This window comes from Choloepus didactylus, chromosome 3 (assembly GCF_015220235.1).
Source record: "Choloepus didactylus isolate mChoDid1 chromosome 3, mChoDid1.pri, whole genome shotgun sequence".
NCBI lineage: Eukaryota > Metazoa > Chordata > Mammalia > Pilosa > Megalonychidae > Choloepus > Choloepus didactylus.
This window is the reverse complement of record NC_051309.1, coordinates 45,865,855-45,885,224: the sequence shown is the minus strand read 5'-3', so window position 1 is coordinate 45,885,224 and position 19,370 is coordinate 45,865,855. Positions and strand designations below refer to the sequence as shown.

General features: G+C 37.4%; 1 protein-coding gene across 5 annotated transcripts in view; it reads left to right on the top strand.

The window, feature by feature from the left end:
- ATP8A1 (ATPase phospholipid transporting 8A1) overlaps nucleotides 1–19,370 on the top strand; it is a 254,190-nt gene that overhangs the window by 176,796 nt on the left and 58,024 nt on the right. For all 5 annotated transcript variants that reach the window (XM_037829701.1, XM_037829703.1, XM_037829702.1 and 2 more), the window contains one exon: nucleotides 2,753–2,925. In XM_037829701.1, coding sequence (XP_037685629.1) covers nucleotides 2,753–2,925 — 173 coding nt within the window. The remainder of the gene's footprint in view (nucleotides 1–2,752; nucleotides 2,926–19,370) is intronic.

Here is a 19,370-nt window from a genome sequence, read left to right as displayed (position 1 = left end):
TTGGTGAAGATCTGTGATAATCACCAAGGAAACCCAGGGACACTGATGCCAGAAATAGAGAGTTTTTAACAAATATAAAGGTGTTCGAGAACACCTTAGAAAGGAGTGGGGAGTACAGGACTGCATCCGACAGGTTGGTTAAGGAGGGCCTTTGCAAGGTTCTAGAATTTACCTCACTTTCAGTCTTGCTTTGTAGTTCATTTTTAAAGAAATTTGAAATCTTCCTGAGGTCCATCTCGGGTCTCATTTCAAGTTTTCAGCTCAGGAGTCACTTGGGCAATAGCTTTAAAAAAATACAGAGGCATTTTAGTGAACAATGCCTTGGTTTGAAAGACTTTGAAGTAATGGATTATTTGTTCTCTGGAAAATCAGAGAGCAAGAAGGAGAAGACATTTTTTCTCTCATTAAAATCAGAAGTGATAATGGGGGGTGGGGGGTGCCATGCTGCCCATGAGATGAAAAGAATTTATCAGTGCTCTCATTCAATAAGTGTGTATTTCCCAAGCATCTGTAATGTGCAGGCACTGTGTTCGTTGCTGGGAAAAGATTAGACTCAATGTCCCCCCTCAAGGAACTAAGGATTTTGCTAACATAGAGGAAGTCGCGCTTGGTAGCAGTGGAGTGAGCCTTGGAGGGCTTGGTAGGGTAAGCTTGGTTTTAGAAGGGGGGTGACTGCTGGTGAGAAGGGCATTCTAGAGAAAGGAGTCATGTGAAGTGCATACTGGTGGAAAGATGAGGCAGAAGGGAATGTGAAGGAAAGTCAGGTTGGGTGAGATGGTGGAAAGCTTTAGATGCCCTTTTAAGGAGTTTAGACTTTTGCAGGCAGTGAAAAGCCTTTTTAAGATTTTCAAGCAAGAAGTGACATGATTTTTGTTTTAAATTTGTTTTATAAAGAGAATTCTTCTCTGGCGGTAAAGGCAAGACGAGAGACAGATGGTGAGAGCTCTGGGAAAACCGGCAGGAATGGAGTGGGCATTCTAACTTGTTATGCCTGGCACTGTCTAAAGTTTGATTTGTTTTTGCCGAATTAGATAAAGACAGGATAATACAGATTTATTTCTAGATTTGATTTCACTTCTTGGTGGCCATATATTCTTGGGTAAGGACCTTAAAATCTCTTCTACTCTTCCCCACCTGCAGAATGGAGATAACAGCTGTTCCTCCAGCATAGGGTTGTAGCAAGTGTTAAAATGTTGTATCTATATGTGTAGTCTGGTATGTAGTACATGCTAAATTAATGTCACCTGCTCTTTTTTATTTTTTAATTTTTTCCTCAGTTCATTTGCTTGTTCATTTAATCTATGTAAATTTGCTTTTAGAATAATCCAGGATAGTCTATAGATTTGTCATTGTAAGTTTCATTTGCATAGAATGCTGCTATATGTTAGTCCTTTGGGTCACTTGCTGTTTAAAGGGAAACAGGGGAGGTATTAAATGAAGTTTCAGTACAGGAGAAGTTGGGCACCCTGACTTTACAGTACAACATGGTTTTATTGTTTTGATTACAGATTCTGAAATTCCCAAACTTAGTTTGAACCACATTTAAACATAAATGCAGAAACACTTTTGAAAATGCCCAGTATAAAAATTTAATTATCTATGCCTTTACTTCCTGCTTTGTGAAAATAACTGGAAAATAATTGTACTGCATTCTCAACTTGGAACAATAATTATTTTCCATGAACATAATAAAAATTATCATATAATTATATTTCCATTATGTATATTTGTATTTATTATATAAAAATATATTTGCATGTATTATATAAATATATAACTACAGGCTAAGATATTAACACTTAGGAAACACATCTAATAGGAAGGAAATCGTTCCTTGTATTTCCTTGTATAAGGCCAATGTTCTGTTTCTTTGCAGTGTTAGGGCTGTTGTGAAACAGAAAGCTGGCTCCATTAGGTTATAGGAAGAGTCTACAGAATTTGGGGAGAAAAACTAAACATCTTGTTACATTTTCCCTTTGAAGAGCTGGGAAAGCAGTTCTTGACAGAGGGAGACAAATGCATCTCCTCTGTATAGTTGACATGAACAAAGCTTTCCTTGACACCAGAGGTTTTTATTGTACCAGCAAGTGAACTCTTCATTGATGAAAGGGGTTCTCGTATTTGATCCATCAAGATTACCAAGCCAAATGTCACCATCCCCAGTTAAAATACAACATGGTGAAATCACAGTTAAATTATAGAAGCCAATCCATGAAGTGGTAAGAGATTACAGATACTGCATTTCCTCTTCTCAGTCACTGGGAATTAAGTTTCAGAAGCATTGAGTACTTTTGAAAGAATACACATAAATTATTTAAATTATCCTCTATAACTTTTCCCGTGGTTCCTGGCTAAGCAATTTTGACTAGTTAATAAATTAGGACAATGTTGTTTTTTTAACAAGATAATTTACTGAAAACATTTTTGCAGTGTTGTGATTGTGTGGTTAGAATAAAGAGCTAAGAAAGTGGGAGACAACTGAGGAATGGGTGACTTATAGTCTAGTTTCAACCCGCCCAGAAACAGATGTGTGATTTCAAGTGAATAACTTACTTTTTCTGATAACATGTATCCAATCTCCTCTGAGGCGCTTATGTGAGAATTAGGTGAGCAGAGGTACGTGAAAGCAGTTTGAAGCATATAAAGCACGAAAAATAAACTTAATTATTAAACATCCTTAAGTCATCTTCATAGACTGAAACAAACTCAAAATAAATTTTGAGGTACATGTTTTTTTTGTTTAATTTTACAGGGGACAAGGGAAACTCTCAGTCATCACTGTACTACCCTTGGTGATGCTCTTCAGAAAGAGAATGATTTTGCTCTTATAATTGACGGGAAAACCCTCAAGTACGCCTTAACCTTTGGTGTACGACAGTATTTCCTGGACTTAGCTTTGTCGTGCAAAGCTGTGATTTGCTGCAGGTAAGTTCAACTCTCCTTAATATCGTCAGACTTCAGTAAAGAGTGACTTGATCCTGAATCCTTGATTTTTAAAGTTCCTTGAAGTTACTCTGCATAGAATTTGTAAATTTGGGGTTATTTATTAATTAATTCACTCAAGACTCAAGGTTCATAAACTGAAATAGAATTTGTTAGCAGAGTTTTTGGAAGTCAGTCGTAACAATTATTATACATAATTTGTATTGCCAGTCTTATTGCTATTTTCTGTGTTTGAATTGGATTATTTAGCTGTGTGTTCCTCCAGGCTCCTTTTTAAAGGTTCTATTTTCTGCACTTAAATCTTTGATCTTCCTGTGAGCACTTATTTGGGGGAAGGGCGTGATGGGAGACTCTAACTCAGTCATTTTCCAAATAGCAGAGCATTTTTCTGAGGACTGGTTATTGACTATACTGTCCTTCACCCTCTAATTTATAATATTGCCAATATCTTAAATTAAAATCTGGTTTGAGTTATCAAGGCCTAATCCATAGAATGGGATTTTTATAAACAATTTCACTCCAATCCTTCCTGAGTTTCTTGACAGGGAACCTTTCCTATCTCTTTGTCTCTAAATTGTTTAAACTATGTCTTTCTCAAGTCTAAAGTATGTGCATGACTTTGCGTACTTTCTTCTTCCCTTCTGGTTACCATGAAGTCTAAGGACATTCCTCTTTTCCATTCACTAATTGAATCTTACCAACTCTTCAAACTAGATCCAGGGTAGCGATGTCTCGAAATGCTTTCTCTTCTTGGGAGATGAATTGTTAGCAGGACTTCTGAAGAACTTCTCTGAATCTGTGTACAGCATTTTAAAAACTGTTCTATTTACTTTTATTATTGTCTTTAGAAAGGTATTTACTAATAAAGGAATGTTAGACGTTTCAAACCTTTCTTTGTCAAGGCTTATTCACGTAAGTATCCTGTATAAAATGTTTCCTTCAACCTTATAAGCCACACCTTATAGGTATTTTCTAAGTTTGAATTGAAATGTGCTTTTTCTAATATAATTTAAATCATACTCAATAAATATCCTTTCTAAGCATTATTTCAGCCTACAAAATTATATCCGATTGAGAGAATTAAGAGTTGCTTATTATTCCCAGGAATCTAATTATTTTAGTCATTTAAGTTCTTTTTTCTTCTCCATGGCATATATTAATAAATAATCTCACTATAAAGCTCTTGGCCAATATATTGCACAGATGTTTAATATTAGTAATTGTTGGTGACAAAATCATGTCCCCTACAAAAGGCATATTCAGGTCCCAACCCCTGGTCCTGTGGGTGTGAACCCATTTGTAAATAGGACCTTTGAAGATGTTATTAGTTGAGATGTGCCCAAACTGAATGAGGAGGGGTGGAGGGGGCTTAATCCAATATGGCCGAAGTCCTTATGAGCATAGGAATTGGACACTGAGATGGAATCCACAGGGAGCAGCCAGGAGCTAGCAGTCAGCAGAACCCAGGAGACAAAGGAGAAGACACTACTATGTGCATTTCCATGTGACAGAAAAGCCAAGGAACCCCAAAGATTGCCAGCCAGCCAGCTCATACCAAATCCAAGATGAAGCCAGACTTCTAGCCTCTAAAACTGTGAGCAGATAAATTCCCGTTGTTAAGTCAATCCATTGAATGGTATTTGTGTTAGTAGCTAGGAAACGAAAACAGTAACAATCAGGCTTTTTGCTTAAACATGATAAAAGAGCTGGAAATTATTTCATGTTGACTTGCATTTTCACTTTGTTATCCTCATGTCTTTTAAAATCTGCTTTTGCAGTGACTTTTCATGGTTCCTTCTTAAACTCTTGATAGAGTTGTAGTAATATTTAACTCTGACTCTTCCATCAGGAAAATTCTGTGCCAGATTTGCTTGCTTTGACACTTTCACTAATAAGGATCAACAAAAGATTGTTTAAATGCACATAACTAACATGGCTGTTGGCCCCTCTTTGGAAACAGAGCACAAAGCTATTCAGATAAAATGACCGGTTTAGTTCATTCAGTATCTGTTATCGTGCCTACTACGTGCTGACCGTAGGTGTTGCACATACAATGATGAACATGAGGCTTTCTACCTGCCCCCTCCATGTATCTTTCTTGATTTGTGTTAAATGGAATCATAATTGGTTTGAAAGATGTGGGAGGCCCATTTTCAGTCATCACAGCTGAGCTCATTCTTAGAGCATTGCTTAACACAGTACCTCCCACCATTCTTCAAAAAGTTGAACCACAACATTAAACAATAGCAGAGGGTGAGAAAAACTAGCAAGCAGAGTCAAGGGAGAAAAAAAATATGTTGTGTGCTTATGAAATTCTTCCCGAGATTCCTGTTCTGGATGCTCACAAGTCACATGGAGGTGGGGGCTTCTTCAGGCCCCAGACCCCTGGGAGGGAATCATTCTGCTGTGCACGTGCAGCTCAGCTCTGAAACTGAGCTTATAAAGATGTGTGTGGCCCCTTCCTGCCTCAGCCCTGTTTTATGTATGCTTGAAGACCATGAAGGTCCCTCTGCAGACACTGAGTTTTATTTAGAGTTTTATTTAGAGTTGTGGGGGTTTTTTTGGTTTTTTGTTTTGTTTTGTTTTTTTAAGTAAAATTTCTTTCCTTGGCTTTTTCCTTCTAATTGCCTTCATACGCTCTCTTTTCCCATAAGGACTGTGGTTCAGCTTCCGGCCTGCCTTTGAGAATCGGTCTAAGCTCATAATTACATCAGTGCCACTGCAGGATTTATGTCTGTGCACCATCTTGGCACCAAAAGCATTGGCCTGGTGCCTCTTGGCATTTAAACTGTTGGCCCAGACCATCTTCTTGTCATTTGCTTTCTGACCTCTAAGTATAATTTCCATGATAATGCGTCTACCACTGGAGAGGAATTGGTAGGTGACTCTGTATGTCATTCTATACAATTAAACAAAAGTGCCACTCCATGTTTCTCAGATGATTACAATCTCCCAGCCTCAGGAAATTCTCTATTTTACCCCATTATAAGACAGACACTCCAGATAAATACTGAATATTATTTCAAAACACAGTACAGTACTGTTTCCCAAATTTGTTTGTGTTCATTCTGGCTTTTCGAGTTTCCTCCTCAAATTTAAACTACATTCCAATCTAGTTCTGGTCCGTCCACACATGAAGACAATTCAGAATCCGATCTTCCCCTGTAGTCTTCTCTTTAATTGTAGCTATTGTGGAAGTGGAGGGAAAGCCTTTCCGTAATAGATAATGAGGCTCTCAGTAGTAGTTCCAGTTTCAGGATTGCATCAGCCACTTTCTTCCCTGGCATTGTCAACATAAAGGGCAAAGACAGATTTTAGTGTTTGCCTAATAGACAGTTACAAAGATGAGAGATTTCCCTGAAGAGTCTACAGTTGAATTGAAAGAGACTGTTATTCTCAGTTGGTGGCATTATGTCTTTCATTCAGCACCATTTTCTGAAAGGAATACTCAGAGACAGAACTAATCCCCCACCCCAAAATTATTTAGGGCTTTGGAGTCCTGGTTTTGTTTTACAAAGTGAAAGTTACATGTTATACCTCAAATAATTTTTTAAGTATGTAAAACCAAGAAGTATAATGAAATCGGTTTTTATCTGTCTAACAAGTACTGTATTTTCATAGATACTCTGTAGCTTTTAGGTTTTTACCATAGTGCACATTGACCTGTGTCACCTGAGTAGTTAATAGGAAACAGGCATCCAGGTTTGGGGGTAGTTTCTGGTAAGTTTTCCTGGTTATAGACATAAACAACTCCTTTGTGTTCCTACGTCCATTCTATTTCCTTGCACAGGGACACTGATCTTATCATTGGGGTGGTCACAGATACTTTTAAAGAATAAACAAAAGCTACAGACTTTCTCCAAGGAAGATACACATACACACCAACACATTCAAAATTAAATGCACCGTTTTAGGGGTTTCAGACTCCCTGAAACTCCTTGAATACCAGGTGGGGGGGGGGGGAAGCTTGCTCTAAAATTCATGTGGAAGTTTTGTGTACACAACCAAAATCAAGAGTGATCTTGGAGAGTAATTGTACCAGATAAATTATTCCTGACCTCAGTTACAAATGCTTTATGTCCTAAGCTCTTGCAGCTTTTATAATTGGTGTAAAGGCATTTGGGGATTCATGAAATTCTTATTCTAGCTCTGCCCCAAGAGCACTTTGGGTATTTAAAATCTCTATGGCTTTGGTTGTGTGAAATTTAAGATAAAGAGATTGGAATATAGCAGTGATTCAAATCCTGCAGGGGTCCTGGATATATAAAGCACCTAAGAGTGGAGCTTATCTGGCATAGAAAAAGGGAAATACACACACACACACACACAGAGAGAGAGAGAGGGAGAGAGAGGGAGAGAGATGCATGCACCCTGCCTAGATTATCTCCTTCCAATTTGAACACTTTAGAATCAGTGAACCTCTCATATCCCTATCAGTTTTTGGATGAACCCTACTTCTACTGGGCTACTCTGTGCTGGGAATAGTCTTTCTACTGCTTGGATCAGCTTAATTTGGGGAAGCATCTGTTCTACCTCTTTTAATATTCCCTCAAGAAGGGAGTGGGAATGTTACAGTGAAGTCTTGCTGTGTGTTAAATAGCATGTGTGTCCTAAGGTCCTAGTCAGTTCACATATCCCAGCCTTTCAAAGAATTTTACATTTTTTCTGTAGTTGTCAGTTTAGTTTAAACATATTTTGAGACTTACATTCTGTGACAGTTGGTTGAAAATTGGCTTAGAGCCTCCAGCTTTTAGACTGTCTAGTAATCACCGTTCTTCTACATAATTTATGTACTCATGTCTTCTCAGAAGCAGAAGTCAAAATGAAGTAAGCAATTTTCCTTACTTTGCAACATTTCTAATCAAAGTTTAACCCCTTTTTAGGCCATTTCTCCCATAGTGTATAAAAAGAAAATACTTGACTTCGGTGAGTGTTGTCATTTGGGAGTGGCATTCCAGGCAAAACCTTTCACCTTAGCCCGATCAAGGGGTTCTCCAGGAGCAGCCTAAAGGGACACTTTGAATACTTCACGTCATAGCATGAGTGCCTTAAATAAAGGGCCAAGGCAGATCTACTTTTTGAGTCTTTTGGGATTATCTTTAACTTTAAGAATGTCTAAGTAAACGTTCTACTTAAAGGGAAGTCAGAAAGCACAAATGAAGCTAATAAAGGCTCAACAGACATTCCTTTAAAGAAAAAAATTTATGAACACCATAGGATGCCAAGCAGATGTTTGGCTTTGAGAAGTCTTACAAACTGTTAATGAATGTCGACCCTATATTTGTGTCCAAGAAAATATGAATAAATGCTGAAAATGTTGAGAGAATATTTCTTTCATACGTGTTTGGCTGAAAGGGGACACTGAATACATTTTATAACTTTATAAAATGCCCATATTTTGCCTTAATATAATAATCAGCTGTTTAGCCTTACCCATCTCATTTGCTATTCCAGCTCTACTGAATAATGTAATGTTAAACAAACTGCATGGCTGTATTACAGCCTAGTAGCCAATTATGATGTATGCTACCAGCAAAGTTCAAATTTGACTATAGTACTCTAAAAATATATGAGAAATCTAAATGCTATAGAATCCCATTGTAACTCAACATTATATAGTTTTAGGTATCACTAAAATTAGTTAAACCCCCATCACCACCACCTCCGCTATCACCAGCCCCCTTCCCCCTGCCACACACACACAAATCACAATGCCAGATTATGTAGTTCTGCAAGAATAGAGTTAGCCTGTAGTGGACAGTAAAAGTAAAGCATAAGTGTACAGATCAGTGAATGATCATGAAGAGAACATTCCCATGTATCCATCACCCAAACATGGCCATCACCCTAGAAGACCCCTCACACTCCTTTCAGTTATTATTCCCCTAAGAGTAACTACTATCTTTCTTTCCATCACCATCCCTCCTACATTATATCTTTTTTATTTTAGTCTTTTCCCCCTAAACTGTAGAGCTTGTAAAATCCTAATTCTCACCTCTAAATTATCTCTGTTTTGCATTTTACTAACTTTGAACAAACTTCTCTTCCATAACTACATCCAAATTCTTGATGATCCTTTTCTGCTCAGCAATTTTAAATACAAAGCTCTGCAGAATTCCACTGAAGTCCTCCCTACAGCTTTACATAAATCAGTAAATCGGCACTCTTGGCACTCTCGTATATGCTTCAGTCAAATGCAAATCTGCCTGATAGATGGATTCTGTTCTTCCCCATGGCTGCAGCGCTTGAATGACAGCATTCGTCTGATGATTTGCTAAGGTCATGCTATATGGAACCTACCACATCTCTTATCTGTTAGTTTAATGGCATTATTGGAAAGGGAAGCAGAGTTAGTTTGGCATGTCTGGTTTCCCATGAACCAGTGATGGTTTCCAGTAATTACCTTCTTTTTAATGAACATGTCTGAACAATCCCCACACAGTGCAAGTTAAAGGCTTCATTTTTTGAACCAGGGTGTAGTTCCAAGAGTAAAGACCAGGCAGGAGACTAGGGCATGGAGCAAAAAGAAAGGAGAGACAGCATCCTAGGGGAAAGATGGTCTTGGAAACCAAAAGACACATCAAGAAGGGAATAGGCAGAGACTAGAAATGGACATAAAACAAGAGTCTGTAAATTGATGCATGACAAAGGAGATAGTTCGAGGTAACATTCCCTAGAGGAAACAAGCATTTTCTAAAACATGGGGTTGGCAAAATTTTTCTGTAATGGGCCAGTTAGTTAATATTTTAGGCTTTGCAGGCCATGCAGTCTCTGTCACACAACCACTCAACTTTGCCATTATAGCATGAAAGCAGCTCTACACAATATGTAAATGAATGGCATGCCTGTGTTCCAAAAAGACCTTACGTACAAAAACAGGTTGCAGCCTGAATTAGACCTGCAGGCCATAGTCTGTTGAACTCTGTTAGAGAGTGTCTATGGCTCATGAGTAAATATGGAGGAAATCACTTCTGACAGTACTTTTGTAGAGTATTGGTAGAGTTCACCCCAAACTCCCTAGTCTGTAATTTCCAGATCCTTTCTTTTCTCCTCTTGAAAACTGAGATATTTCCCCATGTCTACTCACCTGGCATGTTTTTCTTTTTCCATGATTCATCAAAAAGAATTAATATTCTTTCTGTGGTGACAGATGCACAGTCTGATGGTCCCATTAAATTTCCTTGTGCACTTGAACCAAAAAAAAAAAAAAAAAAAACCTTAAAATAAAGATATTTCCAGAGATTGATTTGTTTTAAAGTGAGGTGTTAATAGATATTTACATATGTCAGCAAGAGGAATATGAGGAACCCAGGACCATGACCACCTGACCCTGTTCTGTCACCACGATGCCTTCCCTGTGTCCCAGGGGGACGTGTCAGCAAATGAACCAGGCAGGGAGATATGCAAGCTAGCCTTCTACCTAAGCTAGGAGCATCCTAGACTCTTGAATTAAAGTAAGCTCCTCTTTGATATTTATTTTAGTTTTCGCCCTTTATCCCCAGTCCTGTTCTCCTCAATCTACCTTAAAAAAACGTTCTCACATACTATGTTCCCATCCAGCTGCCATACTTTATTTGCATATATGTGTATATGAAAATTTATACTGCATTGAATTGAGGGATAGGCAAACATGCATAATGCTATTCCAGCATAAAATGTTTCTGATTTTTATTTTTCTACATGTTTGAGAACTGCCCATGTTACCATGTCTAGAGCAAGTTTATTTCTTCTGACCACTGCTCAGTAGTATATTGTAAACATATGTATCAATTTATGTATCTGTTCCCAGAGTGATGGCCATCTACATTGGCTCTTAATCTTTACCACCATGAATAATGCTGCAATGAATATTCTCCTGTGCACCCATGCAAAAGTTTTTCTAGGATATATACCCAATAATGGTAATACTTGAGGTACGTGAGTACTCAAGTATTACTTATATTATACCCACTATGTGTCAGGTACTTTTATAAGTGGTACAAATAGAGCAGTTAACAACAGGAAAAAGTAATTCCTGCTTTTACATTGTAGCTATTACACAATAAAATATACAAATGTACATACATATATGTACACATATATATATATTCAAAAGGTAATTTCTATATATATAAAGTTAATGATAATAATTGTTATGAAGAAAAATAATGCATTGAAAAGGGATAGAGATGCATATTATCATTATGGCTTTTCCTGTGTCTTAAAGTCTGTTATATATGATATTAAAATGGCTACCCTGGCTTTCCTCTGTTTCATATATACCTTCTCTTTTTTCCTAAAAGAGATGCCAGATTGCTCCAAAACAGCTGCTCTAGTGTATATTCCCATGATCCATGCAGGAGGGTTGCTGTTTCCCTTCTTTTTCACCAACATTTGGCATTCCTGAATGTATAATTTTGCCAGTTTGATGGTCCGTAAAATGGTACCTCACTGTTTTGATTTTCATTTCACTGATTACTTCGGTGTTTGAGCATCTTTTCATATAACTTTTTACCTCTCTAGGTTTCTTCTTTTGGAAATCGTTCATTGTTCATTCATTCATTCACCCAACAAAATTTTTTTTGAGCATTCACGATGTGCCAGGTACTTGTATAGGTGCTACAAATAGAGCAGTTAACAACAGGAAAAAGTAATTCCTGCTGTTACATTGTAGCTATTACACAATAAAATATACAAATGTACATACACATATATACATATATATTCAAAAAGTAATAATTTCTATATATATAAAGTTAATGGTAATAATTGTTATGAAGAAAAATAATGTATTGAAGAGGAATAGAGATGCATAACTTTTAGTTGAGTTTCTTAACTTTTCCTCCTTGAGTACAAGAATTCTTTGTATGTTCTGGATCTCTATTCATTGCTGATTATAGATGTGGCAGATAGCTTCTAGTGTGGCTCCCAGAAATCACTGATTTTGACATGGTCAGACTCCATTAATTTTCCCTATATGGTTTGTGTTTTTTTGGATATTACTTAAGAATTCCTCACTCGCAAATATATCCTCCTACATTTTATTCTGTTGACTTTATAGTTTTGTGTTTTCCATATAGTTTTTTAATCCATATGGAGATTTTTTGTGTTGTTACTGTTTTGTATATGGTAGAAAGGAAGAGGAATCCAGTGTTATTCATTTTACATAATGAACACATTCTTCCAATATTTATGACTAAACAGTCCACACTTTCCCCTCTGCTTGTGGTGCCATACAGTATAGAATATTGGTTCTGGGACCAGACTCCCCGGAGTCCAAACCCACACTTCATCACTTAGTAACTGAGTGTCCTTTGATAAGTTACTTAACTTCTCTTGCTTCAGTTTTTTCATCTTTGAAATGGAGATAAAAATAGCAACTGCTCTCATAGAGTTGTGAAGAATAAATGAGTTAATACATATACACAATACATGTTAGCTGTTATTAAATATTTTTGCTCTTACAAATGTTACCTAATTATCTTTTATATTGCCTAATTGCTTACTTATGGAGAGAGGAATATTATCATTATGGCCTTTCCTGTGTCTTAAAGTCTGTTTTATATGATATTAAAATGGCTACCCTGGCTTTCCTCTGTTTCATATATACCTTCTCTTTTTTCCTAAATCCTTATTTTTTGTACAATATAGTGGGTAAGAATGCTGTCTCTGAATCCACATTGCTTAGGCTTGAATCCTGGCTTCACCACTTACTTGCTGTGTTACCTTAGATGAGCTCTATTACCTGTCTGTGCCTCAGTTTCTTCATTATAAAATAGCAATTATAGGAACTTATCTCATAGGGTTTGTTCTAGTTTGCTAATGCTGCAGAATGCAAAACACCAGAGATGGATAGGCTTTTATAAAAAGGGGGTTTATTTGGCTACACAGTTACAGTCTTAAGGCCATAAAGTGTCCAAGGTAACACATCAGTAATCGGGTACCTTCACTGGAGGATGGCCGATGGCGTCCGGAAAACCTCTGTTAGCTGGGAAGGCATGTGGCTGGCGTCTGCTCCAAAGTTCTGGTTTCAAAATGGCTTTCTCCCAGGACGTTCCTCTCTAGCAAGCTTGCTCCTCTTCAAAAGGTCACTCACAGATGCACTCCGTTTCCTCTCCTTGAGCCAGCTCATTTATATGGCTCCACTGATCAAGGCCCACCCTGAATGGGTGGGGCCACGCCTCCATGGAAATATCCCATCAGTTATCATCTGCAGTTGGGTGGGGCGCATCTCGATGCAAACAACCTAATTCAAACGTTCCAACTTAATCCCCACTATTCTGTCTGCCCCACAAGATTACGTCAAAGAATATGGCTTTTTCTGGGGGACATAATACATTCAAACCGGCACAGGGTTCTTCTGAGGAATGAATGAGTTAAAACAAGTAAAGATTTTAGAATATAGTAAGTGCAAATAAGAGCTATCTAATATTAGCTGTTATTACAAAGAATGTCTCTCTTAGACCACAGTGCTGAATCTTTTTGTTTCTGTCAAACCTGAGGATCTTTTGTTTTTCAATCAATGAATTTAACCCATTTGTATTTGTTATAATTGTTTCTGTATTAGGCCTCATTTTTCTTTTCTTTTCTTTTTTTTTTTTTGTCTTCTGCCTTCCACTGTCTAGATCAAATTTTCTGCTGGTTTGAAAGTTTTATACTCTGTATTTATTCTATCTGGTTGTTTCTAAAGTTTTGATAATCATACCTGTGCTTATTTTCCTCTTTAGATGTCTGTATGTTTTTGTATAACTTCCTCTCCCACCATACACCCCTAAATAAGTAGATCATAAATGATGATATTTAGATTTTTTGTGTGTGCATTCAGTGTCAGTCTGATCTTGTTCCTTTGTAAGTAACCTGCTTTTTCTCTAGACGCTTTAGAAATTTTCCTTAATCTTAATTTAACCATGATGTATCTAGTTGTAGGTGTCTTTTTCTTATCTATCTTTTTAACACTCTATGAGCCCTTTCAGTCTAAAGATAAGCCTTCTTTAATTCTGGAAAATTATTAGTCATTATTTTTTGTCTTATTTTTCCTTTTATTCTCACCTTGGACTCACATTTTGTATGTGTTGTCACCTCTATCCTCTATTTCTTTTCATTTTTCTCTCAGTATTTCATTTACTTTCCTGTTAACTTCAGGGACAGTTTTTTAATTTCAATTTAAAAATACACTCTTTTGTTCTATCATTTTGCTACTCACCTCATCATTGGGTTTTTCTTTAAGCAGTTATATTTTTAATGTGTTCTTTTCCATTGGTTCTTCATCATAACTTATTCCAGTTTCGTGTTTCTAGTATCTTCCCATATTGCTCCAGTAATATTTATCATGCTTATTTTAAATTCTTGTTCTGTCTGTCCTTACAAGTTCTGCTTCCTCTCACATTGTTGCATCCATTTTTGTGCCCAAGATTTTCTCCTGTCGTAAAAGCTTTCCTTGCAAGACCATTTTTTCCCAATGCCCTAACAGGCAGTAATGCCTTCTTTGGGGAAGGGGTGAAAGCCTAGGTTCTAGCTTGAACTAAATTTGGAGATGGGGCTGAGTCTGACCTCAGTGAATTCCTATTTCCCCCCAGATCCTTTATCCCAAGCTTTGCCTTCTGAGAGGTGGGCACATTTGATTGAGTTGCCTGGGTAGGGTAACATTTCAGGGTCACTTAACACACCCACACTGTTGGCACGTGTCCCCAAGCTTTAGGTTAACCAGAAGGATCTGACTTTTCTGTTCCAAGGCATGAGGTAGGAGTTGTTCCTGGGGTCTTAGCTTTAGGACACTAAATATGCTTCTGCAATTGGGGCTTTATGATTTATTTTACAGATACTTTATTTTGGGGGTGTTGAGTTTACACAAGTTCCAAAGCCAAACTGAAGTTTACAGTTGCACTGAGGGATGAGTCCCTTAGTCCATCTAACCTGGTCTTACCCCCTCACAGTAGTCAGTGTGGGCTCACACAGGGCACAATGGGGAGGAAATGGGTGGAGTTGGATGCTTTTCCCACCTGTCTGTTCATCTGCAGCCCCTGGCACACCGCTCTCCCTCCATGCCATTTACCTTCTATCAGGTCTCCGAGAATTTATGTTTCCCCAAAGGTTTCTCAGAGATTTTGTGTAAGTTGCTAATGGCTGTCCTGAAATTTGTCAGCCTCCTTATTTTTCCTCCTGGCATCTTCAGAATTGTGTTGCAATTCTTGTCAGTAGCCTGTGCTACCGATTTTTCCATCTTCCACTAAGTATTTCTAAGATGAAAGAAGTCCCCTTGGAGAAACAAGTCCACACAGGAGAGGGTTAAAAAAAAAGGGTAGGTGAGAAAGAGAGCTCATTTTTGTCCACTAAAGAAGCTCTAGCCCTTCCTCACCTATCCAGGCTCATGGGAAAAGGGAAGAGAGCTAAGTCTCCATGGGTTCCACTCAAATATTGAAAATGGGAAAAGATGGAGATCATAGGTCTTACACGCTGAGAGCAAGGTCATGAAAGCACAGAGCAAGAAGAGGAAAGGACTCCAGGTATACTTGAGTAGAGAAGCTTCCCGGTATGGAACACAACAGTCCCATGGCAAGACCCCCCAGAAGAGAGAGATGGCTGGGCACTTCCTGTCTCTCCCTCTACCACTGCTGTCTCCTTGAAGCCAGAGACCTTAGAGAGACCACTGCCAAATAGGCTCTTAACATTTAACCCCTGAGACAGTTGCTAATAAAGGTCCTGAAATTAAAAACTCTTAGGGGGCAGAAGGAAGGCCCCAAGGCCTCTAAGTTCTTATATTCTTCCATAGAAATTTCATTCCATACTAAAAGATCAGTAAATATTTGATAAATGAATGACACTCAGCTCTGTATTCTTTCTAAGCTGTGTTCCACCTTGTCAGTGAGCCTACTTAATGATTCCACTTAGATGCCACACTATTCTCTGAACTTCAGAGTGTCTAGAACTTACCTGGTCACTTTCCTCTGTAAATCTTCCTCCTGCCTTTTCTATTTATGTTTAAACCATCTTTCTCTCAGTCACCCAAATCTGAAACCTCAGGGTCATCTCTGAATTCACTTTCATTCAAATGCATCCCCCCCACTTCCATATGTCCTTTCATTTTCGTTGTCTTTAACCCAGATGTGTTTAAGCAATGTATAAACTTGACACTTAATTTCTAAGAATCTGCTTCCACCATGTTCTTTTTGGCTCAAAGCTTTTAACATCTCCTATTGCTTAGAGTTAGCTATGATGTAGAAACTTCCTTAGATATGATGCAGAAAATTTCTTATCGTGACATGCAGAATCACCCTATCATCTGGCTCAAATCTACTCTGAATAAGTCCACTTTCCCTTGAAGAAGTAATATATTCCCTTCTACCCCTAATAATTTTTCACCTGTGTTTCCCACCCATGTAAGAAAGTCTTAGAGAATTTAATATCCTTTACAGAGTATTCTAGGTACAGAAAGCAGATTAAAACAGACTTTGCCTCCTAACAGTGAACAATTAAAAATGAATGATTTTCAATGTTAGTATCATGGGATGATGATATGAATTTCTCTCTCTTGTAAAATTTCCATTTATTCAGTTCCTCTAATATTTTTACATCTGCTGTGTGCCAAGTACAGTGCTAGATCCAAAAAATTAGATGATACTTGTTAAAAAAAGAAAATGAAACTAGCATTGTAGACAAGCTATGTTCTCTGATGTGAGAACTATAATAAAAGTTTCTAATAGGAGGATGTTCCAGTTTGCTAATGCTGCCCTTTTGCAAAACACCAGAAATGGATTGGCTTTTATAAAGGGGGTTTATTTGGTTACAAAGTTACAGTCTGAAGGCCATAAAGTGTCCAAGGTAAGGCATCAACAATCGGGTACCTTCACTGGAGGATGGCCAGTGGCGTCTGGAAAACATGTTAGCTGGGAAGGCACGTGGCTGGCATCTGCTCTGGAATTCTGGTTTCAAAATGGCTTTCTCCCAGGACGTTCCTCTCTCAACTCTTCAAAAATGACACTGTTAGTTTCTCTCGGGGTGTTTGTTCTCTCTTAGCTTGTCCGGAGCAAAAGTCTGATTTCAAAGGCCATCTCCAAAATGTCTCTGTAAGCTAAAGCTCCTTTCTCAGCTCCTGCACGTTCTTCAAAGTGTCCCTCTCGGCTGTAGCAAGCTTGCTCCTTCTGTCTGAGCTTGTACAGTGCTCTAGTAAACTAATCAAGGCCCAGGCTGAATGGGCAGGGCCACACCTCCATGGAAATTATCCAAACAGAGTTATCAGCTACAGTTAGGTGGATCACATCTCCATGGAAACAATCAAAGAATTACCATCTAATGAACACTAATACGTCTGCCCACACAAGACTGCATCAAAATGGTATTTTGGGGGTCATAAGAGTTTTTCTTATTTCAAGGTATATTTGCCAATTAGTACTTTGGGGTGCTTGTGTGCATACACACACACACACACACACACGTGTACTTAAATACACACTAATCAATATGAACGGTCCTTATTTAAATATTACCATAACCATTGAGCTAAAGGTAGTGGTAGTTTACTATAACAATATAAAATTCCACAAAAGAGAAGTTTTGTATCAAAAATGCATTACAAAAGGGAATCTTTTTAAAAGTTGATTTTTTTTTGTCCTGTGGAAAGACTATCTGTATTTTCTTTCTGTTAGACTCAATCTTTATATTGTAAGGTCTCCTTGATACTTGTAACTGTATAGCATATCAGCATATGTTGGTTTTGGAGGCTAGGAAAGCACTTACTCATCAGTTATTTGAATAACACAGTTTTCTTACCTAGAAGTGGTTGAATGTATCATTATGTACCATTACACTAAGTATCATTTTTAGGACTTGCTGTATAAGTTGCTGTTTTCATTCCAGTAATAAATTGATGGTGAGTTTCTAGAAGAGTTACAATATTTATGTAATTTTCATACATATAACCCAGATTTTTTGCCATATTTTAATGCCTTCTTAACTCAAAACTTCATAAATGAACCTAACAAATTTTAGTTCAAAGAAGACTCGAGGAAAATCTCATAAGTTAGGTTTTTCTACCTTTTCATAATTTATTTTATTGGTCAGCAGAGTGACTGAATGGGGAATAGACGAATAATCATAAGAGAAACCTACAGATGTTTGTTGTGAAGCGAAGTATAGCAGATACACCAAAAAAAAAAATCCTGACATCTAAATAGTCACCAGGGACGGGCCACAAGCTTAGTAAATATAGGTGTTCGGTCACTATATGAGACACTTCCAGATAATTAAGAAATACTATAATGCTGATTATAGTAAATAAATAAATACTGTAATACATACTATCTCCCTTCATTTTGTTCTTAAAAATTTTGCTAGATATGCCTTCGAAATGCAAATGCTTAATAACATTTAAACTTACAGTATATCTTTGAGGAAATACTGTTTTATCAGTATACTTTTTCATGTATCAGAATTTTTTTAGGTTAATACTTCCTAAACACAATCCCATAGGATAAATAATTTTATCCTTTGGCTTCCTATAAAATAATCCATCAAAATATTTTTTATTGTGTGTCTGTTTATATGCATGCACATATAATCTTCATCCATGTTCCATCCAAAAGGTGATTCATTTAGTTAATTCCATTAAAAGAGTGCAAAACGAGGCTTATAGAAGATTGGCCACCCCATATACTTCTCAGCTTAAGTAGTAAAAAAATTCCAGTGCTCTATTCTCATGTTCACAGCACAGTGAGAGTTACTACTTAGCAAATATGAAAAATAATGAATAACATGTGCAGAAACTACAGCCAAAATAATATCTGAAAAGCATATTGCATTCGGCACTTCCAGGTTGTTTTGTAAAAGACCACCCTCTATTTGTGGATCAACGGGGAAGAAAACTGGACCTTTACAGTACGCTCTGGATAAGTAGTCTTTTTCCATAGAGGCCCTTACTTCTCCCAAAGAAGAAAGAGCAACAGTGGAAGAAAAGAGAACTGTGAATAATTTAAGCTCTGATGCAGACCCTTGGGTGGTAAAAATGTCTAGGGGAGAAGAGAGAGAGCTTTTATGAATCAGAATTATGCATTGGGTCATTTATTGGTGTTTGTAAAATTTAAGTGTTAGATATTCTCAGTCATGAATATGTTGTTTTTGAAAGACATTTGGAAGAACTCACTTGTGTGGTAAGGTTGTTCTAGACTGTTATGAAAATTGTACAAATATAGAAGCCAGTACAAAAGTAAAGAAAGTAAATAAACCCTAATGAGTGAAGTGAGTGACTTTTAAGAGGTGAAAACACAGCAGTAGAAAAAGAATATAGTCTGGAGAATTTTGAACATGAAGTTAAAGAAATTTAATATGTGCTATTTCTTATTCCTGAAGTGAGAGCTCTCCTGTCCTTGTCCAGGCCAAGTCAGATTCTAACTCATCAGAGAAGCCTCTCTCAGCCCATGCTGATTTCTACAACCTCTGAAATTATTAAGTACTGG